General features: G+C 31.8%; 1 protein-coding gene across 2 annotated transcripts in view; it reads left to right on the top strand.

Annotated features, from left to right (window-relative positions):
- The window catches only part of LOC136978336 (arginase-1-like), a 62,022-nt gene that overhangs the window by 13,583 nt on the left and 25,314 nt on the right, over positions 1-23,125 (top strand). For both annotated transcript variants that reach the window (XM_067274046.1, XM_067274053.1), the window contains exons 3-7: positions 3,894-3,966; positions 4,033-4,142; positions 9,023-9,197; positions 12,140-12,230; positions 15,549-15,605. In XM_067274046.1, coding sequence (XP_067130147.1) covers positions 3,894-3,966; positions 4,033-4,142; positions 9,023-9,197; positions 12,140-12,230; positions 15,549-15,605 — 506 coding nt within the window. The remainder of the gene's footprint in view (positions 1-3,893; positions 3,967-4,032; positions 4,143-9,022; positions 9,198-12,139; positions 12,231-15,548; positions 15,606-23,125) is intronic.

The raw sequence follows: 23,125 nt of genomic DNA, 5'->3' as shown, positions 1-23,125 counted from the left end.
AAAATATGGTGTAATACTAATTTAAATAATTTAGAACTGCTGGGGGAAAAAATGCTTTGGCATTTGGTTGGTGTCTAGTCTTATAATATATTGGGTTTAGCGATGTTGTTTATATGAAAAACTAGAAATTATTTATTCCAAAATAATTTTAAAAAATGATGGAATCAGACTTTTTTTCTATTCTTCTTACATAAATGTAAAATACATAAAAAAATTATATTTTTCTTTCACTTCTGACTTATGGATATTCTATAACTTCAAAAAGTTTTTAAAAACATTATATCAATAATGAATAAAAAAGATTAAAGTTAAAATGGAAAAAAAGAAATCAACTTTTAAAAACTTTTTGAAGTTATAGAATATCCATAAGTCAGAAGTGAAAGAAAAATATAATTTTTTCGTGTATTTTACATTTATGTAAGAAGAATAGTAGAAATTATTTAATGTATCAAATCTAAAAATATTTTTTTTAAATGAGAAAAGTAAAGGTTTATTTTTCTTATTAAGTAGTAAAACTATAGAAAAAGTAAACCAATGACCTTTTAGAAATTCCAGATTATTTTATGTTGTTTTTGCTTGTTTAATCATTTCTTCAAATAGCAATTACATAGAATATGTAAGTGTTTTAAATACGAGGTGCATACAAGTTCTAAGGTTTCCCATTTTTTTCTGACAAAATACTTATACAAACAAATTGAAACTTCTGTTACTTCTCAACATAATCTTCCTGCAGACATATACATTTTTCACAATGTTGACACCATGTCATTATGGCTGCTGTGAACCTTCTTTAAGGGTCTGTTTTGACCACTGGAAAATCATTGATGCTAGAGCAGCATGACTGGAAAATGTGTGACCACGAAAAGTGTCCTTCATTGTTTGGAAAAAGCCAAAAATCACTAGGAGCTTGAGAAACCACTTCAAAGTTGTTTTTATGAAGAAACTCCTGTGTTGACATTGCCAGATAAACTGGAGCATTGTCTTGATGGAAAAGCACAAGTGCTGCCTTTTCCGGCCGTTTTTCGTTCAATGCTGGAAGCAATTCATGATGACATCATAATTGTGCATGTGAAGCAACTTGCTCCACGCATGCAATCATGTTGCCAGACCATGGATATGGATGTTTCAGTTCATTGTCACACGATGTTTGCCCTTCTTTGAGCTGTCACATCTATAAACATATATTTTTCATATCCATGACACCATCACCGCATATGTCACTCAACTGGCAATAAATTTTGGTGGGTGTCACTCCACACAAGTGCAGAAAACAAATGATTACATGTTGTTCTTGTAATGAAAACATTGTCATTTTAAGTATCAAAAATGTCTTTCACTTGAACTGCGGCTGCTAGAGTTTCATGCACCGTGTGGTGCTACCCTCTCTGTTATGCGACCACAAACAGTGTTCGCTTCTTTTTAAAAAAAAAAAAAAAAACGCATGTTGCTACCTGTTCCCTTCCCCTAGAAAAAAATAGACCTTACAACTTGAATGCACCTCGTATTAAATACAAAATTCAATATTCTACAATTTTATAAACTTCTGTAAACCTGTTCTCAATGCTAATACACTTTTAAGTCAATTGTTGTCAGAATATATAATTTTTGTTTGATTAAATTTAAAAACTTCATTTCCTTTACACTTCAAAACTGTATTTTATAATTTCTTTGGCTCTCAAACACAAAAATGTGCTACTACTTAAACACTTGGCTTTTTCTCATCTTTATTCAGTTGATAAGAGTATTACTACACGTTTCGGGCTCACACTGCCCCTCATCAGCCAACTAAATATTAAAAAGGGTATACATAGAAACTTTTTAAATATAACAACATACAAAAAGGTTTTTTTTGAACAAAAATATATCTGAATATATAAATTCATTTGTGAGACATACTGTTAGATTTCCTACAGACTTGAAGATGTACATGTGTATAAAAGTAATGCAGTTTCTTATATCTGCCTAGATAAGTATTTACGCTCACTTTTACAAATTTATAATTTAACTTTATATTCCTTATATCTATAAGAAATTTATAGAATATAATATACAAACCTACCTTAAGTTTTACTATTACACTACTTTGATTAGTGAGATTCAGAATACACTACAAATGCACTTTACTTGACAATGAAATCAAAAGAGGCTTCACCAACCATATAAAATTTACGTACATCTGGTTTAGAGGCAGGTAATTAATACATAAGTACACAAACCATATACAAATATATCAAAAAGTACATTACCTGAGCAGTGGCGTAGCGAGGGGGGTGCAAGGGAGTGTATCATGCACCGGGTGCCACTCACGGTGTTCCCAAATGGTCTCCATGACAAACTATGTGTGTTTCTGGAGAGGGAGAGGGAGTGCCAATAAAGCGTCTGTCTCCGGGTGCCAGTTATGTTCGCTACACCACTGTACCTGAGAAGCAAGTTCTAAGTTACAATATATACAATTCCAATATTAAATCTTGCCTTTACATGGACATGATATATTTTACATATTTTTAAAAAGAACTTGTACAATAGAACTCAACTAAGGTCTGTTTGTCAAAATTACACATCAATACGTTACAGAAGTAAAATTTTTGTTACTGTTTTAACTACAGCGATGTGGTCTGACACAAATTTGCATATCTTTACGTTATGTGGTAGCCGATTAGACAATAACTAATTTTAATAACACGAACACAGTCAAACCAAATATAATTTATAGATTAATATTAAGATTGTTTTATAAAACATTTAACCAGTTTTCATTTATTTTTACACTCAAGTTTTTATTTCTACAGTTTTTGGTTTTCAAAATTTCAAAACTTTCTTTAAATTTTCTACTATGTGTTTTTTTCTTTATGTAAAATTACAGCATTGGTCTTATCTATATTACAATTATTCAATAAACAGTGATCATGAAATACGGAATTTAACCTGTGGTATTTTAAGTCTGCAATGTGTTCTTTCAACCTTATATTTAATTTATGCTTTGTTTCACCTATATAAATATTAGTATTACTGCAAGTACATGGAATTTAATAAACTATATCTCGCATTTCCTCCTTTGCTTGTTTAGTTTGTTTCATTACAACTTTTCTTCAATTAGAAATAAACATTTTATAAGGTTCTGTTTGACTAAGATTTGAGTTGATTAATTGCTTATCAAGGTAATTGTTAATATGTTAATAACTTTACTTATTAATTATTAAATGAAAAAAATTAATTTATAGAGATGTTTGTTATTTTTAGAAGGTAAGGTAGTTTATAAAGGAGTTTGAGTTTTGTAATATTAGCCAGTTATATTTTTGAAAGTCAAATATATTTATGAGGTTCAAAAATGTTTTAAGATGTAGTTCCAATCCTTTGAGTTCAATTTGAACTCAAAAGATATTTTTGTTGTCAATAATATCTGTTATTATTGACAACAAAAATATATTAGGGTGCTTCAAATGATAAGGAGAAAATGACTTACTGGCATATTGTAAAATAGTTTCTTTTTACACATTGCATACCATACTAGGATAATGATAAAATAAGACTCTCTACAACTAATAACCAGTGCAAAGTATGGCTAAGCAATAAAAAAAACAAACGTTTTCATAACCCCTTCTGGGTTCTTCCTCAGGTTTTCTTAATTCTAAATAAGCTGGATTTTTCAAATAGCAATAAGCCAAATAGCCATTTTCCTAAAGTAGCAATAGTTGGACTAAAGATTTTACTTTTTTGAGCTACTTTCAACAATGGAAAGATGGTAAAATAATATGCTTTTAAAGTTTCACTCCTTATAGAAAATTATTATTATATAATCTGAGCAACATTGATAAAGAATTAATTTTTTTTTTGTTTTATCACGTAATGAGATTAAAAAAAATCTAATTTATTTTTTCAATTTATTGATATAGAATAAAATGGGAGTGGAAGAAGGACCTACTGTTCTGAGAAAGTTTGGCTTAATTGATAAATTGAAATTGCTTGGTAAGCATATTTTTTAAATTATATAACAACATATAATGTATGTTTTGATTTCTGTCATTTTTTTAGGACATGATGTGAAAGACTATGGAAATGTTGAAGTAGACAGAAAAAATGTTGATGCTTTTATAAAAAATAAAACTGCAAATGCCGAATTTGTTGGCACTGCAAATAAAAGGGTATTGAATATTAATTTTATTAAATATTAAATAAAGTCTAACTGAGCAAATATTTTACAAAATAATAATGAAATTAAATATGACAGCTACAATTTGTGTTATATAGTTATGTTAAGAAACACATGGCAGTGAATAATTATTTCGTATCCATAAAGAATAAATTATAACATATTGATACGTCTTAATAAATTTTCTGTTGTATTCATTAATACCATGTCCTTCGATTTGTCTGCTCTTGTAAGCACTATATCATTTTCGTTCAGCCATTTTCTGTTTTCTCTTATATTTTTCCATATTTGGCTGCGAATTGCTCTTGCGTATTTGTTCTTTATTTTGAATGCTGTTTTCCATCTGAATTTCTTTCTTAAGTTCGCTTAGCCCTTCTATTGCTTGTTCTACATCAGGGATGATCTTTTCATAGGTGAGTTTAGGCTGTGGAATGTATTTTGGGCCAAATTTGCAGGTCTCATTGATGCACGAAGGTGGTGTAATGTTATCCCAGCATATTATTGAGGGAGTGGCCTTTGGTCTTATGCTGCTCTGTTGCTGCGTTTTATCCACTTCATTTTCTTCTTATAGTTTTTACGCATCCTTTCTGTCACTTCATTCGGTAAATTTATTACTCTGCTATTAACGTCTCCTGGTAAATTTGGATCTATTTCATATATCTCGTTTTCTAATTCTACTAGTTTTTTCAGCAAATAATATTTTCTGCGCCATGTAGTGCGAATAGCCTTTCTTAAGCATAATAATCTTAATATTGGGAGAAGCGAAGCGCATCCATATGGCAGGCATATTCTCCTAATGAATACAAATCTTCATAAGTCAATATGGCTTATGAAGATTTGTAAGAACAAAGCCAAATTGAACTTCTTAACAAAATGCAAAAATTGCAATGTAGTCCCTATTTCAATAGGGCGAATACACCTGCCATATGGATGCGCTTCGCTTCTCCCAATATTAAGATTATTATGCTTAAGAAAGGCTATTCGCACTACATGGCGCAGAAAATATTATTTGCTGAAAAAACTAGTAGAATTAGAAAACGAGATATATGAAATAGATCCAAATTTACCAGGAGACGTTAATAGCAGAGTAATAAATTTACCGAATGAAGTGACAGAAAGGATGCGTAAAAACTATAAGAAGAAAATGAAGTGGATAAAACGCAGCAACAGAGCAGCATAAGACCAAAGGCCACTCCCTCAATAATATGCTGGGATAACATTACACCACCTTCGTGCATCAATGAGACCTGCAAATTTGGCCCAAAATACATTCCACAGCCTAAACTCACCTATGAAAAGATCATCCCTGATGTAGAACAAGCAATAGAAGGGCTAAGCGAACTTAAGAAAGAAATTCAGATGGAAAACAGCATTCAAAATAAAGAACAAATACGCAAGAGCAATTCGCAGCCAAATATGGAAAAATATAAGAGAAAACAGAAAATGGCTGAACAAAAATGATATAGTGCTTACAAGAGCAGACAAATCGAAGGACATGGTATTAATGAAAAGAGCTACATATAATGAGCTATTAGTAAATTACATAAAGGAAACACAATGCAGGACTGCACAACAAAGAGCTCTAGAGTGGTTACAAGCAAGAGTCAAATGTTTTTCTAATATAACCCTAGCAAAAGAACTCGAAATGAAGAATATAGTGAATACACACACAACAGCTGTAAATGAACGGGTTAAATTTAGTAGTACCATCTCTTGCACAAACTAATAATAAACTGCGTCCCCAGTCAGCCCCATAATAGCCATCAATGGTTATGTCTTTGGCTTATATATACTGGAAGAGGAGATCGGAATGGAGGTCTGGGTAGCATAACTGGCAACACATCCGCACAATAAGCGGGAGTTGTGGGTTCGAATCCCACTTCAGCCGATTCTTTTCTTCCAGTTTATTCTAAATTAAAAATTTTATAATTATTAGTTTGTGCAAGAGATGGCGCTACTAAATTTAACTCGTTCATTTACGGCTGTTGTGTGTGTATTTACTTATATTATCAAGTTTCATTGATGTATATTTGAAGAATATAGTAGTTCCCTCCCCGTCAGTTCCATGACTATTTGAGTTTGCCAAGACACATAAACCGGAAAGAAGCATATGGCCAGTAGTTGATAAATGCTGCTCACCTATAATAATCCTAGAACGGATATTCAAAGGTTTCATTAACACACATATGCCTCCACATGAATACATTATTAAACAGTTGCTAGAATTGCTCCAGAAAATGAAAAATTTGAAATTGAAAGATAAAAGTTATATGACAGTACTAGATTTCAAAGCTTTATACCCCTCAATTAAACCTTAGCCACGTTTTTCCATCTGAGAGACGTTTTATTGAACAAAATCGGAAATATGACAAAGATAAGAAAGCAGATACTAGGCAGAACTGGCACATCTAGCTACATATTCATCAATATTCCATTTTAACGATATAACATACACTCAACATAAAGGAGTGGCAAGTCCTGTATCCTGGGCACTAAGTGAGATGGTACTAAGAACATTAGAGAATTTTCTATCTTAAAGAAATACGAAGTGCAGATGCTATTATATGCATGATATGTCGACGACGTCTTGATCATCTGGAAAGAAAAACCAGACATACAACAATTTCTCAGAGACATCAACAATAATAAGTATGGCCTAGAACTCAAGCTAGAACAACAGAACGATCAAAAGATACACTTCCTAGATATATTAATAGAAGTAGAGAAAGGAGGAGTAATCAATACTAAAGTTTACAGAAAGCTGACTTATATTCCATTGCTAATACCATGGACCTCCCATGACCTAGCAAGTTATAAACTGGCAGCTTTCAGGGCACTTATAAAAAAAAAAAAAAAAAGAGCGTACACACATTGCAGCAAAGTGCTGGACAGACATAAAGAATTAGAACACATCAAAAAGCTAGCATGGCATGTTGGAGTCAATCAAAATAAAATAAAGGCCTTAATCCAGTGGTTTCCGGAGGCGCGAGACTGTTGCAAGGGGGGCATGCAGCTGTTTCCAAAATACCATTTTCGAATACAAACCAAAAAAGTCGAATAGGTATCAAAAAAATGAATCAGCAAAATAGGTATACGTAATCCACAATCCTCGCCACGAATTTTTCGGGTACAAATGCTAAAACATCCATCCATACTCTTGTTGGAACGAGAACATCTTGCTTTTGCGTTTGGAGCCGAGCGCGCTTTGAGTATTTATGAAATTAGATTGTTAAAAAAAAAATTGTTGCGCCCCCCTTAATTTTTCTAAAGGGGGACGCAGGTACAAAAAGGTTGGAAACCACTGCCTTAATCAATAAAACGAGAAAAGATGATAATGAAGATAATGAAAGGGGAAGAGTAGAAGAATACACAGTAATGGAATACATGGCAGCACCTTTAACCAGCATTTACAAAGAAATAGGAGCAGCAACTAACAAAAAGATAGTCTTTAAAAGAAATCCAACAGTATACCAGATACTATGTACGGACAAGGAACCTATAGACCAGAGCCTTATTCCTGGAATTTACAGAATACCCATACAAGACGAGAGGCAGCAAAAAGAACTGTACTACATTGGAGCTATAAGGAGGTCATTAAAAGAAAGAATAAAAGAGCACAAAAGGAACATGCAGAACGAACAACCAGTCACTGCTTTAGCGACATATGTTATAGCAGACCCAACAGAGGTTTCAGTGAAATGGAAAAAAGCAGAAATAATACATAAGGTTCAGGACAGGAGACATATTAAATATACAAAAGCCTGGTATATTCACAACAGCAATCTAGCAGGACAGGCTATAAACTTCAGAGAATTATATAGAGTCTCCGCAGCATGGAGAGCAGATGCATTATGAACATATCAGCAAATGAAAAAACCATGGACAGATAAAAGATAGGCATTAGTCTATGCCTGTTATATCATCACTTATTTATTTATCTATTTCTTTATTATTATTAATTTTTTTATTTTTATTGTTGTGTGTATACCGTAGTTAATGTATGCATATACTTGTACATTATCAATATGTACTGTACATTCTATTTATCTATTTTTGGACTTGCGCAATAGGCATTGAGAAAACTTTTGAAATTAAAAATGTTCTATAATCGGTTTCATTCGTCATAAATCGAAAAACGGTTTGATCCTAATGAAGGTCAATTAATTGACCAAAAATGTTACATTACGTTAATAAAATAGACTTACCAACCTTTAATATGCAATGTAGTCATTGAATTAGTTTCAATTGAACAGTTGAAATTTTAATACTACACAAATATTTCCATAGCTATCTCCAGGTACTGTACATTACATTAAAACTACATTTTAACGTAATGTACAGTACATTAAAACGTAGTTTTAACATAATGTACAGTATATTTTACTTCATAACATATGTTACAAAGCAAAATTTTAGAATTTGACTAGATTCAAAATTATAAAATACAGAAAATTAACAAAAGTAATCCAAGCTCAATAAAATTAAAACAGTAAACAGTACAGTACATATAAAAAACAAGTTCTGGTATTAAATATAACCAATACATAAATTCAGAAATATATATTTAAATACATATTTGCCATGTGTTAAACTTAAGTATGTCTTTCTATAGTATATATAGTAAACATGTTTACTATATATGAGTCACGTATATATTTCAGTCATAAGATATTTCGAACCAGTGAATAGTGAAATCTGAATCAAATATGTTAAAACAGTTGTCATTAAATGTTCATTTATAAATTTCATGTAGGCATTTAATATTTTCATAATTATTTTAAAAAATCTTAAATATTCATGGGAGTTAATTACAGAAAATTAATTCTAAAAAATTTTTTAAAATTTTTGCTTATTATTTTTTAATATTTTTAGTTAGCTGAAAAAGTCAATAAAATTATACAGGATGGTAAGAAATGTCTTACTCTTGGAGGAGATCATAGCTTAGCTGTGGGAAGTATACTTGGACATCATCATTCCAAACCAAATATCAGTGTCTTATTTGTGGATGCACATGCAGATATAAATACACCAGAAACAAGTTATTCTGGTAAATTTTAAAAATTTAATTTTTATATCTATTTGTAATTTAATTTTGAAATGTTATTTAGTATGATTACACTTGTTTTTATAATTAAAATGAATATTTGAATATATTTTGAAATTATATTTTCAATTACACATAACCCTTTAATAGGCTTTGACAATCAATGGTCACCCCATAAACAAATAAGCATAACAGATATTCCTAAAATGTAAAAGATGAAAAACAATGACAATGACTATTTGCATGATGACAAAACACTTTTTTATGTAAATATTTTAAATTTAAACTTGAGAATTGAAGATAAGATTCTACATGTGTGGATTTAATGGCTCTATAAAAAAACAACTGCAGAGAAACACAATCTAAAATGTTGTAACAAAACAACAAGACTGATTTCTGGTAGGATAGAACAGTGTGGCTACAAGCCATATTGTATTATATATATATATATATATATAGTGGTCTGAAGATCACGTGTTCTATTGCGTAACCAACTCCTTGGGTGGGCTACAGGGTAAAGAAGGAATATGCATTCTCGATGACAACCGAAAAACCTGGATCAAGGAAGAAAGGCGGTGGATTGCGCATGCTCAAGGGAAGAAGAGAGACCTTTTTTTTCAGAAGAAAGAAAGAGGGTGAGGACGTGTAGACGACAGAGTTGCGAGATTGTTTTTTTTGTGTGTTATAGTGGAAAGACAGAGCAGTGATTGGAAGGACTAAAATAAACTTTAAGTTCCTTGCATTGGAGTCATAGAGTGTATGATTTATTTCTGTTTCTTTTTGCTTCGTTCCTGCACAGGGAATACTCGCAAGATAGAGTACTTCCTCACAATATTAATATAAGTTTAGTATAGTAGCCCTTTGTTCTCCTTCCTTCTAGAAGTTTCCTTCCTAACTCTTTTCCCTTGGGTGAGATGACCAGTTCCAGGTACTAATGTAAACAAAGGGGAGAGTAAGACCCTGAGGCAAAAAGGATGTGAGGCACGTCATTCTTTTTGGAGATCTGGAAGTGCACAGATGTTAATTTGAATACTCTTGAGTCGAGGTTAGCAATGACCGGAGATCATCTAATGTTAGTAGTCCGAGGAAGGAATCCTGTCCTATCATGGTGACAACAAGACAGTACAGAATTGAGGATTGTGAAGAGAAAGTAAGAAGAGAATTTGATATAGGAAAACCGAACTTATCAACCCTTGTGAAAAGTCTCAAGTGGCATCTCACCCACCAAATATACAAAACCAATCCTGGGTATTCTTATCTTAGCTAAAATTTACTCTTTACATCCTAATGACCTATCCTTTCTCTACTTTTAGTTGTAATTTAGTTTGTAGAATTAGTTTTAAGACTCATATATTACATGCGACAATGCCTTGGGTATGTCAGTTTAGAATGGTTAAGGTAGTGATCGTACTGTAACATTTGGTGCAGTTCTGTACAGCAATGCAACATTGGAATCCTTATTAAGAACTTGTATATGTACGTGAAATAAACTACTTGTCAAATTACCCGATTTTTCTTTGTCTGGTAATATGTTTTCTTTATTTGATCACGATTCCCGTGTACAAAATATCACAACAGTCTTTAATAAAGGAGAAAAAAGATAATTAAAGCAGTTAAAAAATAAAAGAATTTAATATTTTAATAGATTTTAATGTAAATCAGGAAATTTAAATCTGCCTTGAGTTGCTTCTGGTATGAAGGGAACTGATATAAGGTACAGAATTAGTTAAGTAAAAACTAAATTTGCATATATTCAATAGTGAGAATGCATCACTTCCTTAGGTTTATCTTAATTGACTAAAGAATTTACTTTAATCATTATTCTTTATCAGTTTAGAAGAATTTCTTGCAAAAATTATGTCAAAAACACCTCTACAGATGGAAAGTTTGGAAATAAAAAATCAATTTATTTAAAAGTAAGGTGTTTATTGAAGGTTATCCAAAGATCTGTTAAGAAGTCTACATAATTTATATAACTCTGTTAATATGCAAAGATGGGAGATCTGAATTCTTCAATAATAATCTGACAACAAATGTTTTTGTAATATTAATATTTGGATTAAGCTTCTTAATGTAACCTATCAATAGATATTTCTTTGTACTTTAAAATGATCTCTATACATGATTTTGAAGTATATTGTAATCTCTATTGGTTAACTAATAGTGATTACAATATACTAGCATACACTAAAGACACAGATGAAATACAAATCATGTCTTTCAGAATATAAGCTGTAATTAATAATAATACAGTTAGACAATACACTCTGAGTACTACATACAGATACAAAATATCTAATTTAATAAACATTGAATGAAGTAAGAAGGAATTATTTAGCCATTATATTATTTACAGATTAGTATCAAATTTGCCAGAGAGGATATTTAATAATGTATTAGGAATCATTAAATGAAAAGCCTGAAACAAATCCAAATAAACAATATAAGTATCTAATACCTCCAATTTCATGGTGCTAATAATGGAATAATTTGAAGTTAAAAGATCAATACTAGTAAAAAAAGTGTTAATGGTGTGAAGTTTCAAAGATATTGGATAGATTTGATTATAAAATCTTATTAGTTGTCTTTGTTTTTAAATTTTACATTTCAAATTTTAGGATTCTGTATTTGAATTCTTTTTTAAAAATGATTGTCTAAAGATTTTTATTTTTCATTTTTGATGCATATTATTTAACACTATCTTGCATTACACCAACTATTTTAGAATTCTATGTTTAATTAATTAAATTAACATTGAGCTAACAAAATATTCATATTTTTAAGATTATGATAAATGTATCAAGATTGTACCATAATCTTGATACATTTATTATAATCTACGGTTGTTGTGTCTTTTACACATATTAGAAGATAAGAATTTATTTTAAATGATATAGTTTTATAAGCAAAGCACTTATATTCTTACTTTTAATTTTAATTATTAGGTCATATTCATGGAATGCCTGTGGCATTTATCATCAAGGAAATGGAGAAATATATTGGCACATTCCCAGGATTTGATTGGATTAAATCTTGGTATCATTTTTAATGTTTTAAAAATTTTTTTTAAATATCTAAATACGTGACAAACAAATAACAAAAAATTTAAATCAATTTTATTTCAGTAATAAACCTAATCTCTTATAGCACATGTTAATAATAATTATTGTACAAAGCTATAAAAAAAATCAAATACTAGGGCCGAACAAAAACAAAATCCACTTGAGGATTCCTGTTCAATACAGGCAAAAATGTTAGCATTTCCCAATTCTTTTTGCTGGTTATTTGGTTTTATGTAGCTTTGTATTAAGTTTACCCAGTTTTTTTGAGTGGTTGTATAAATAATTATGTTTACTGTTTTTATCTGATATATAAACAATAGATTTTGAGATTTTATTTTTTTTGTCAGCTACTTCTAACAAAAGAATAATTTAAAATGTTAAAAACTTTTACCAGTTAGAAGTTTGAACTTCTTGTAGTGAAGTTCAAAACTCATATATATCCTATTTTATAATATATTCTACAATGTATTAAAAATAATTTATATATAACATGCATAAATTTATTGTGCCCAATTACAAATATCAATATCATTTTACATATTGAAATGACCCATAAAGACAAGAACAAATATGAAATGATATGAATAGAATTGCCAATAAAATATTTGAATCACGTTTAAAATATTTTTAAAATTTAACTGATTAATTTTCTATCATTCATATATTATTATTGTGTTGGGTTTAGTGGGAGTAATGTTCAAAATACCCCACTCAGTCGGTTTGACGAAAAACACAAATTTATATTTACAGTAAAATGTACAAAATAATCCAAATTAGAGTTACAATTAATTATGCACAAACACTAGTCTGAACAACAACAGATTATTCCCGTACAAATTCGTCGAAAGAACTCCTTACGAACAAACAGACTTGTAATTAACAAAACCTCCGAGTCAGGAACAAGTTCGTACACAAACACGTAACTTCCAACGAGAGAGTTAGTTAGCACTTCGATAACGACGATCTCCTTTTGATCCGATCCGATCCGATCACCCCGATACGATGCCAGCCGATCCCGATACGAACTTCGATCCGAGCTTAAATAGTCGACGGCGTTCGAACCCTGCTCCAATCAAATTTGAATGTTCCCGCAACGGCCGCCAACGGTCACTTCCCGCCGGCCAATCGTCCGATGGTCGACGATTTGAAACTTAACGGTTCTTCCCACGGAAGTTCCTAATGGTCGTTTCTACCGCCGATCCTAACGACTTTTCCGTTATGAAAGTTCGTTGTAACCAAACAGGTGGGAATCACGCGCCTTGGCGATTCCATACCTTACAGTGGGTTATACTCAGTTGTCACCGGTGGCTGTGTACTATGCTGGACCAGAGTCAAGGCATAGCAACCAAAACAAGACAAAAATTAAATAAGTGTGTGTTTGTATTCAGGAATTTCTTAACAATATGACGTGTATTCAGTATAGTGGCCTTCTGCAGTGTGATGTATGTGTTTCTATTCAATTGTAAATCATGTGATATGACAAAAATAAGCTCTATTAATGGCTCAAGCTATAAGTATGTGTTCTATCATGAATATGAACATGTATTTAATGGATTTTGGAATTATTGAAACAATAGATTTTTACTAAAAATGTCCAAAATAATTAAATGCCAAACAGATTTCTTCCATAAAAATAAAATAATTCTTTCTTCATTGGTACCACTGTGCAATGTTCAAATAACCTTGAATGGACATCCAGTAAATTGATACATAATTGGTGAAACTGATGCTACCACTTGGGCATAGAAGCTTTCTTATAAATACAAAGTGTGAATGAAGATTTTAAATTAAATGATACTTTTGTGGGTCACTGGACCAGATAATTATTTCAAATTTCATTCTACATGCATTTTGAATTATTTGAACTAAAATATATATGCATCATCCTATTCACTTGGTTGGAGACTAACATGACTTCAAATTATCCAATATTGAAATAACGAGGTTTTACTGTAACCAGATTCTGCTGTAATTATTTGGAGGTTGGCATATGAGAATCAGAATCAAGAAATGTATATGCTTTAATCATGTGAACTATAGACCAATTAAAACATGATGACGACTGTGGAGATCTGCGAAGATCCGTGGAGTTAAAAATTGCAGGTTGTGAGTGATTCGGATTACCACAAGGAGAGAGGAGCAAGACAGTCACTTAAAACTGATCTTTATGTACAAAATTATATATACAGATATACACATTATCCAATACACACTAGGATACACAGCACATGGCGGTTCACACAGAGTCCTTTGGCGAAGAGTAAATTAAAAAAAAAAATCCAAAATTCAACAAACGAAAAAATGTCTATTCAGTGATATTGCAAAGTGGGCAACTATCTCGCGTATACAAATTCTATCCTGTGTTTCACTATTTCTTTTACTGATGGAAACAGATTTCAAGATCACCAATCTCCGCCACAACAAACAAAGAAAAATTCACCAGTTACATATATAGCTCCCAAAGGATGACACACTCCTACCAGCTGAAAGTCTGGAACCAGAATGAATACATTGCCAGTCCTGCACACCATATACATCAACCCCACCACCAACACAGTGCTGCCATGCAAAAACTGCCCAAAAGTAAACAAAAATAAATTTTTTTTTACAATTATCAATTACAAATAAAATCACGCATGCATTAAAGGAGACGATAATTTACAATAATAACATTAAAGAAATCCAAAAGAAAACAATTTATTTTTATAAGACAACAATACAGGCCGACAATATATAAGGGATGACACACGACTCAATTTCACACTTTCCTATTCAAAGATTAATATGCATTTCAACCTATCCTTTTCAACTAAAAAGGACAATATGTCAAAATGTATCTGTACAAAATTATATGAATATTTGAATAAAAAAAAAGTGTGAAATTGGGTCATCCTTGTGTTTCAGCTGGTTTATGGTTTACTTGATTAAAGTGTATAGGCCTACATTTCTTGATTTTAATTGAAATTTATAATTTTGACATTGTTTCTCAGAATTAATTCACATGTTTTATTTACTAATATAATTTTTACTCAAAGATAAATGATGAATTTAACATTGTGAAATAATTCAAGACAAATGATTTTATATTAATATAAATTTTGATTCAAACACAGTAATTTTTTGTTAAAATTTAAGTTTTTAAAATATTAATTTTTTTTAAAAATATGTTACTTAAGAAATATTAGGTTTAATTTATAATTATTTATGAAGATTTTATTTAAAATTTATTAAGATTTCATTTAAATTATAAAAATTCAAATATTTATATCATCACAAACATCTTTATTTCTAGTATCAGCAAAAATAAATTTGTGTACATTGCATTAAGAGATGTAGATCCATTGGAAAGGTAAATATATATATATTTTTTTTTCCTACAAAAAATAGTGCTATATTATAGCATTAAAAAATATGTTATAAAAACATAAAGCAATTCAATAAAATAATAATGTTCATTATTACATCTAATTATTATTTATATTAATAATTAGATAATGATGAAGATAACTAAAATATTTTAGGTCCTGGCTATGTTGAAATACATAAGCCAACATGTACTTTATATGGGTTCCGAAGCTTATTATTTAACAATTTTATTCTGATATATATACCAGATAGATAAGAAGCTTATAATACTAGATACACACACTGTCAGACCACAATCTGTGTTAAAATTCTTTTTATAAAGCAAGTACTTTCAGTGATTCAAAATCGTCATCAGGTTAGCAAACATCTCAAATTTGGAACAGAAAGTCATCATATGCACTACAAAATTCTCAACATTTAAGGTTTACAACAGAATTCAAAGCTCACAATTACAAAAAAGAACAAAAATTTTAAACAAAAGGTGCAGTAGAACTCTCAAAACATTTTTATGGCCTGACTCCATAGTGTGTTATGACATGGGACAACTAGAATAGTGTGGCATCGGGTTGAAAAATTTTTAAAGTGCAATCCACAACTTAGGGAGCTCAAGTGTGGGTATATTGCACAGACACAAGTTAAAAGTGAGGTGTGCTTCCCAAATAAATAATACCCTATGATTGGCACAACACTTGAGGGTGGTTTGGGTTCACAAAGGGTTGAAATAGGATCTGACTTCTTTGGTCAGTGCTGTGGAACATCTATGTTTTGTGATATCCTTCTAGTGCTCTGCTAAATGACTCATCAGCATTCTGGCCATGGCACCAATTACCATATATTTTCCCTAGTTGTGGGTACAAAAGGGGTACAGCATAAACTCCAGATTTCTTGAGAAGGGAGAGAGATAAGAAACTTAAAGTGAGTTTGAATAAAAAAACTCTGGAACTATCAAGTCTTAGCCAGAAAGAAAAGCAGGCTTGGTGAAGGGTATTGCAGAGGTTTGTAAAGATATATGTAATTGATATATGAAAAACGTACTAATTATATCAATGACTTTCAGGCTTTACTTGACTGAGTCAGCTCACCTTAAAGCATTATATTTTCAAATTGGTAGAATTTAGAGGCGCTTATTTCAAAACCTGTTCGACTTATTGCATATTTTAGTTAAACAGCCCTATTTTCAGAACAGCTCCTGGTTTAAACTCCTGGCAGGGACTATTACAGATTATCATCTGACTAGTACAAAGATCAGAAGCCTATACTTCAGAGTCATATGACAGTCTTCAAGAATGTTTCTGCAATTCCCAACACCACCCTCTTGCTCATTTAAAGAAGGCCTGACTGATCATATAAGTCAGCAGTTGATGAATTACTACATTTTAGCAAAAAAAAGAACCTAATATTTATGTAAGCATAGTAAATAGCATTGCATAATGAATCAAAAAAAAACTAAGCTTGAAGTATATAAATTCTTCAAACCTGTTAACCGGAGTTGATCTATTTTAGAATTGCAAATGTTTTCACAGCCCCTCCTGGGCTCTTCTTCTAAGCCTGAAGGATAAGTCAGGAATTTATGAAATAGTTGTAATAGATCAAAAAACAAAATAATTACTTACTCTGCTAAAATCTGTTTAAGCAGTTTATAAAGATGATCTACAAAATTTATAGTAGGTAACTAATTAATAATAAGTCAGATATGACTTGGGATGACTACTACTCACAACAATGTAGTAGTAGTAGCAGTAGTTCCTCCAATGCTAGGTAGCTTACTGGGCAGCAATTATCTTCCACTGATTTCAATCATAGGCAAGGACTTCAGCTTCCTCCCAAGTCATATTGAGTATCTTCAAATTTTGAAGAAAACTTCTATGCCAAGTATTCCTGGGGCATCCTCATGGTCATTTGGCACCAGGGGAACTTATTTCATAGCTGTCTTAGGGATCCTATTGTTCTCCATATGAAAAATGTGGTCAGCCAGCGACCAGTTGGACTCTTCTACAGGTGACAATGTTATGAAGTTTGCACATCCCACTCCTTCGGAGAACCTCTTCATTGATGATATGATCTAAATATTGGATCTTTAGGATTCATCATAGGCATCTCTGTTGGAAAACAGCAAGCCTTCTATTGATGTTTCCCAATGTCTTTCAGGTCTGACTAGCATAAACAGCTATTGGAATCACAATGGAGGTGAACAGGCAGAAATTGATTTTCAGTGAGATGGATGGTGAGGACTAGATCTTGTTCATCTGCCAGAAGACTTATATTTCTTTTCGGAGATTAGTAAAAACTGGTTGGACTTGTGCAACTGGTTATGTAACAAAGAAACAAAGATTACACTGTCTTGACTCACAGAAGGTCAGTGCTGAAAAGGGGAGAGTGAAACGAGGTCACCATCTCTAACGGCTCCCTGAGGGTCAACAGCACCACCAACCTTTTATTATGTAATGGAAGAATGTTTAGAAAACATCACCGCAACACAACGCGTTGTACGTAACAATGTCGTATAGCATTTAACAATAATTTTGATCATTGATTCTAACAAAGACTGTCACTGCTTTTCTGATGTGGCACTTCACATCAATTTCTGCAGCACCATTTTGGGAAATAACACTACCTAAGTGAGTAAATCTCTCCACCTCTTCCAATTGTTGTGCTTTGACAATTACTCCCTATGTTTGGGCAGTGTTACATACATGCAAAATTTTCAAATTCATAACATTTATTCCGAGGTCAATTTTGTGTGCTTCCCGACCCAATGCAGCCATGACGTGCTGTAGTATTGTCTCACTTTCCTCTAATAGGATGACATCGTCAGCAAAAACCAAATCTCTAAGACGGTCCTAGTCAGACCAGTGGATGCCAGCCCCAATGCACGCACCAGACTCTTCTGCCTGCCACATGACATAATGAAGGGCAATGAGGAAGAGGAAAGGAGACTGGACACAACCCTGCTTGACTTCTGTTGTAATTTCAAATAAGTCTGTATGATCTTCTTTAGTCTTGACTCAACAACTCAAATGCAAGTATAAGGCCTCAAAAATGGTGACAAAGTTTGTCGGTATGCCATATAATTGCAAGATCCACCAGAGGGACTCGTGGTGAACACTGTCAAAAGCCTTCTTGAAATCAATGAAATTGATGGCCAATGGGTGTCAATACTCAATGCATTGTTCGATGATATTGTGATGGTAGAAGATCTACTTTCTGCACGATGTTCCGCAGTGAAACCCAGCTTGCTCCTCCCGCAAGCGCTGATTGACAACAATCCACAGGTGTCAAAGGAGGACCACATAAAATGCCTTTCCAGGCACAGAAAGGAGGATGATACCTCACCAGTTGGTACACTCGTAGATATCTCCTCTCTGGAATTTTGACTATAGCGCCCCTTCTTCAATCCTCTGGGACCACCCCACATAAAACTTTTAAAATAAATGGTTAAAATTTTAGGCTTCATTAGCTAATAACTGTTTGAGCCTGAATGCAAAAGAAGGATTTGGCGTCGGATTAGCAACCTGTCCCTGTAAAAATTATGAGTGCTATGGAAACAGCAAGAATAAACAGAAATTTTGATCAAATGAGTGGAACTTTGGCTCTGAGTAATATGACTGCATTAGAGGAAACTGAAAATGGTGTCTAATGTTGGAAACAATCTTTTCTGCCAAAAATATTACAAAAATTGGAACATGGAATGTGTGTACCCTATATCAGAGTGGAAGACTCGCTCAGCTGTTATGCACATTTGATGAAAACTGGTTGGACATCCTTGATGTCAGTGAGGTTAGATGGACGACAAACAGTCGAATCAGTAGTGATGCCAAGACCATTCTGTATCCAGGCCATGAAGAGAGGCACGAATGTGGAGTAGGTCTTATTCTGAGTAAACGAGCGATGAAAGTACTACTTGGATGGCCCTTCAGTGATTGGGTTATTACAGCTTGCTTTACCCATGGACATGCTAAAGCGACTGTGGTGCATGTTTATGCTCCAACTAACACAATAACATAAATAAATAAAAATTCCATTAAAACACAATAAAGGACAATAAAAAATTAAACATATATATGCACTCAAAATTAAGAAGTGTGAATAGTAAGATTAAAAGTGCAAAAAGCATAAAAGTTATGAAACTCATTGCTGAATTTTTTTTATAACTTTCCCAACCGTTATCAAATTTTATTTTAAAAGTAAGTTTTATATTATTAATTATAAAAAGGCAAAAGTCTTAATTTTGAGGGTTGTGATGAGTTTTATAAAGAATTATAAATGCTAATAACAAGTAAAATTTACATTAAGTCTGACCCCAATCAAGATATGGCACATGATCACCCTCTATCTATCCACTCCCTTGACCATAAACCACCAAAATTTAATAGCATCAATGCCTCTTGTATACAAGTTACTATGCCAAATTTTATTTCTTAATCTTTACCCCATCCTGAGATATTAAATGAAATAGATGCCAATATGCATATGCACACAGAATTTTTTACCTTTTTCTTTTATTTCTTTTTGGGTTTAGGGTCTTAAAATGTCAAGATATGCAGAAAAAAACTGAAGGGTCAAATTTGACATGATTCAAATAGTTTTTCATATTATTAAGGCATAACAGCTGGAAAAGTATAAATTAGAACTTTCAATTTAAACAATAAGCTAAATGATAATAGAGAGCTTTAATATGAGAGAAATCATAAAACAGGAGATCTGTGATTTGTCTGACTTTGGTGACTGTGCAGTAAAATAAGGACCTTTTGGAGATATCAAAGACAAAAATTACAAAGAGCAATGTGCATATTGTGAGTAACATGAATAGGAACTGTCAAGTTCAATTTGTCAGTATATAGGATGCCATGAAAATGTTTGGAGAATGATTAAATAAATATGATGAATATTTTGACTAAGCTAGGAGACCCAGTCTGGATCTGGCAGCCTCATTATCTATGATCCTTAAGTTAGAAAGTTTGTGTATACAAATTTAGAGCTTGTTGAGAGTATCTCTAACTTTTTGGTGAAAATATAGAACAGCAGTAGCCCAAACTGACAGGCATTAGACAACCAACTGAATTAATTTTTTGAAAAATAAAGCTCTAAAAAACAACAATCTGGTAAGTGGTGACAATGCCATAATAAACTTTGCTTGATTGCCAAACTTTCAACAATTTTTTTCTAGTATGTTTACTAAAAGTAAACAGTTAATCAAAATTAGTGCCTAAATCATTGATCTGATTAATGTAATTAATAGATTTGCCATTTAAATAAAAGGAAAAGGATACAAGGTTACAAAGAAGGAATAACATCATGACAGTGTTATCTAAGTTAATTCTTAAATTATAAGCTGTAAAAACACTACTAAGTAAGTTAATATTTATTTGTAAGATTGTGGGATTAAAGTTTTAAATCATTGGCATACAAAACTATAATAGTAGCCAAAATGAAACTGTGTAACAAATGAAAAAGTGACTACTCAGGACTAGACCTTGTGAAATTCCACACGAGGAGAAAAACTAAATGACTTTCAATTTTGTCCTAACAGTAAAGGACATAGTTATTCAGCTAATTAATAGTAAGAAGATGTATATCAAAGTAATCAGACAAGATATCAAGCAAATAAGAGGGTAGTTCAGAATCAAAAGTCTGTTGGAGGTCAAGATAAACAAGATAAGTGGATTTTTGTCTAGACAAAATAGCAAGGTTGAGGTCGAAGTTTCAATGCAAAAACGTGTAAGTCGGACATTTGGTGCTGCTTTCCTATAAGCCTAGAAGTTTGGCAATGGCATTGGAAAGTCAGTGGAATCATGCTTGACATTCCAAAGGCCATTGCCAAACTTCTAGGCTTACAGGAAAGCAGCACCAAATGTCCAACTTACACGTTTTCGCATTGAAAACTTAGGCCTCAACCTCACTAATGTCTAACATCAATTTTTATGAGAAAGTAGTAAAATCACAACACTGTTAGAGCATGCTCTAAATCAGCAGTTCATGGATTACTGATTGTCTGCAAGAAAATTTTGGTGGTCCATGGAGAAATTTGGACATTGTTCAACTCAAGGTTATGCAAAATGCTTGGTAACTTATTCTCATTTAGTGGGATTTTTTTATTTGAATCTATACCAAATATGAAATGACTGTTATCAATAAATAATAATGTCAATAGATCATTAAATAATTAACAATAAATAATGTTGTGAGTGCAACTGTTGTCCATCATAGAAAAAAGTCAAGAATCAAATATATCTTCCACAATCTTTAGGTTTCCAATACAAAATGAATATAGTCACTGAACTGACGTTTTCGATCTTTAACCAAGATGTTCATCAGGTTCTTTGTCATTTGCAAAAATGGAATGTTAAGAATATAGAACATTTTTTGAATACAAAAATTAATTTTCTCCAGTATGTAGTAACGATCAAAGATTTTGAAATAATTTACTAGACAAACCACATCATTATTATGAAAGACTTCTATCTTCCAAGGAATAATATATAACTACCAATGTGGATGCTCATCACAAGTGTAGCACCACACATAAGATATTATGTTACTATCTTTGAAATTAATACAATTCCCCAATTTGGTTGCTTTGTAAATCTCAAGGGTTTCCAAGGCCCTGATGTAGTCTATTTTGAATGATTTTTTTATGAGACTGGTGTTATTTAAGTTGGCTCTTACATTGGAGTCCATGGCATATGTTGACAGGGCGGTGGAAGATATATTTAATCTTATATGTAATGGTATTTATTAGTAAAAATTGAGTCAAGAATCCTTAAATTTATTTCAAACAAGCAGCGACAAATTTTACACTGATTTGTTATAATTAAACAAGTAAAGTTTGTATTAATAAAGTAAATGGAACTTCTATGATTATTATTCTATAGATGTTTTGTATTGTTTAAAAAAATTCATGATAGTGATCCATGGGATTCAGAATTGTGAATTTAGTGGTCCATGAGGTCAAAGGTTGGCAACTACTGCTCTAAATAATCAAACAAAAGTTAAATGAGACAAACTCAAACTGATACAATTAGACACTGAAGCGCTCAGAATATTAGATAAAATATATCAGGAAAGATTTACTCAACATCAAGGACATATAGATATTGATTGTTTATTAAATTAAAAGCACAAAAAGATCTGATTGGTCAGCACATCCATATGTGTATAAATATTCAAAAAATGAACAACTGGTTCAAAATAAATGGCAGAATATAATGTTTTTAAAGATTTAATTCTTGAAGGAGAAATTTTTGGAAAAAGTTTAACTGTTTCTGAATTTAATTCCTTATAATTGTAATTTTGAACATTCTGATGATAAGTATATCAAGCTCTCAAAAGTATTTAACATGAAACAACATAAGTTTAATTTTAATATTGTTAAAAGTGATTCTGTCAGGGAAGTTATTTTTATTGTAAATGGTCATTGCTACAATGAAGATTGTGTAGATGCTTAAAAACTGATAAGTTATTCAGTTAATAAATAGTAAGAGTATGTATATCAAAGTAAAATGC

The sequence above is a fragment of the Centruroides vittatus genome, unplaced genomic scaffold (genome assembly GCF_030686945.1).
Source record: "Centruroides vittatus isolate TY-2023 unplaced genomic scaffold, ASM3068694v2 contig_1146, whole genome shotgun sequence".
NCBI lineage: Eukaryota > Metazoa > Arthropoda > Arachnida > Scorpiones > Buthidae > Centruroides > Centruroides vittatus.
This window is presented reverse-complemented; position numbering and strand designations above follow the sequence as displayed.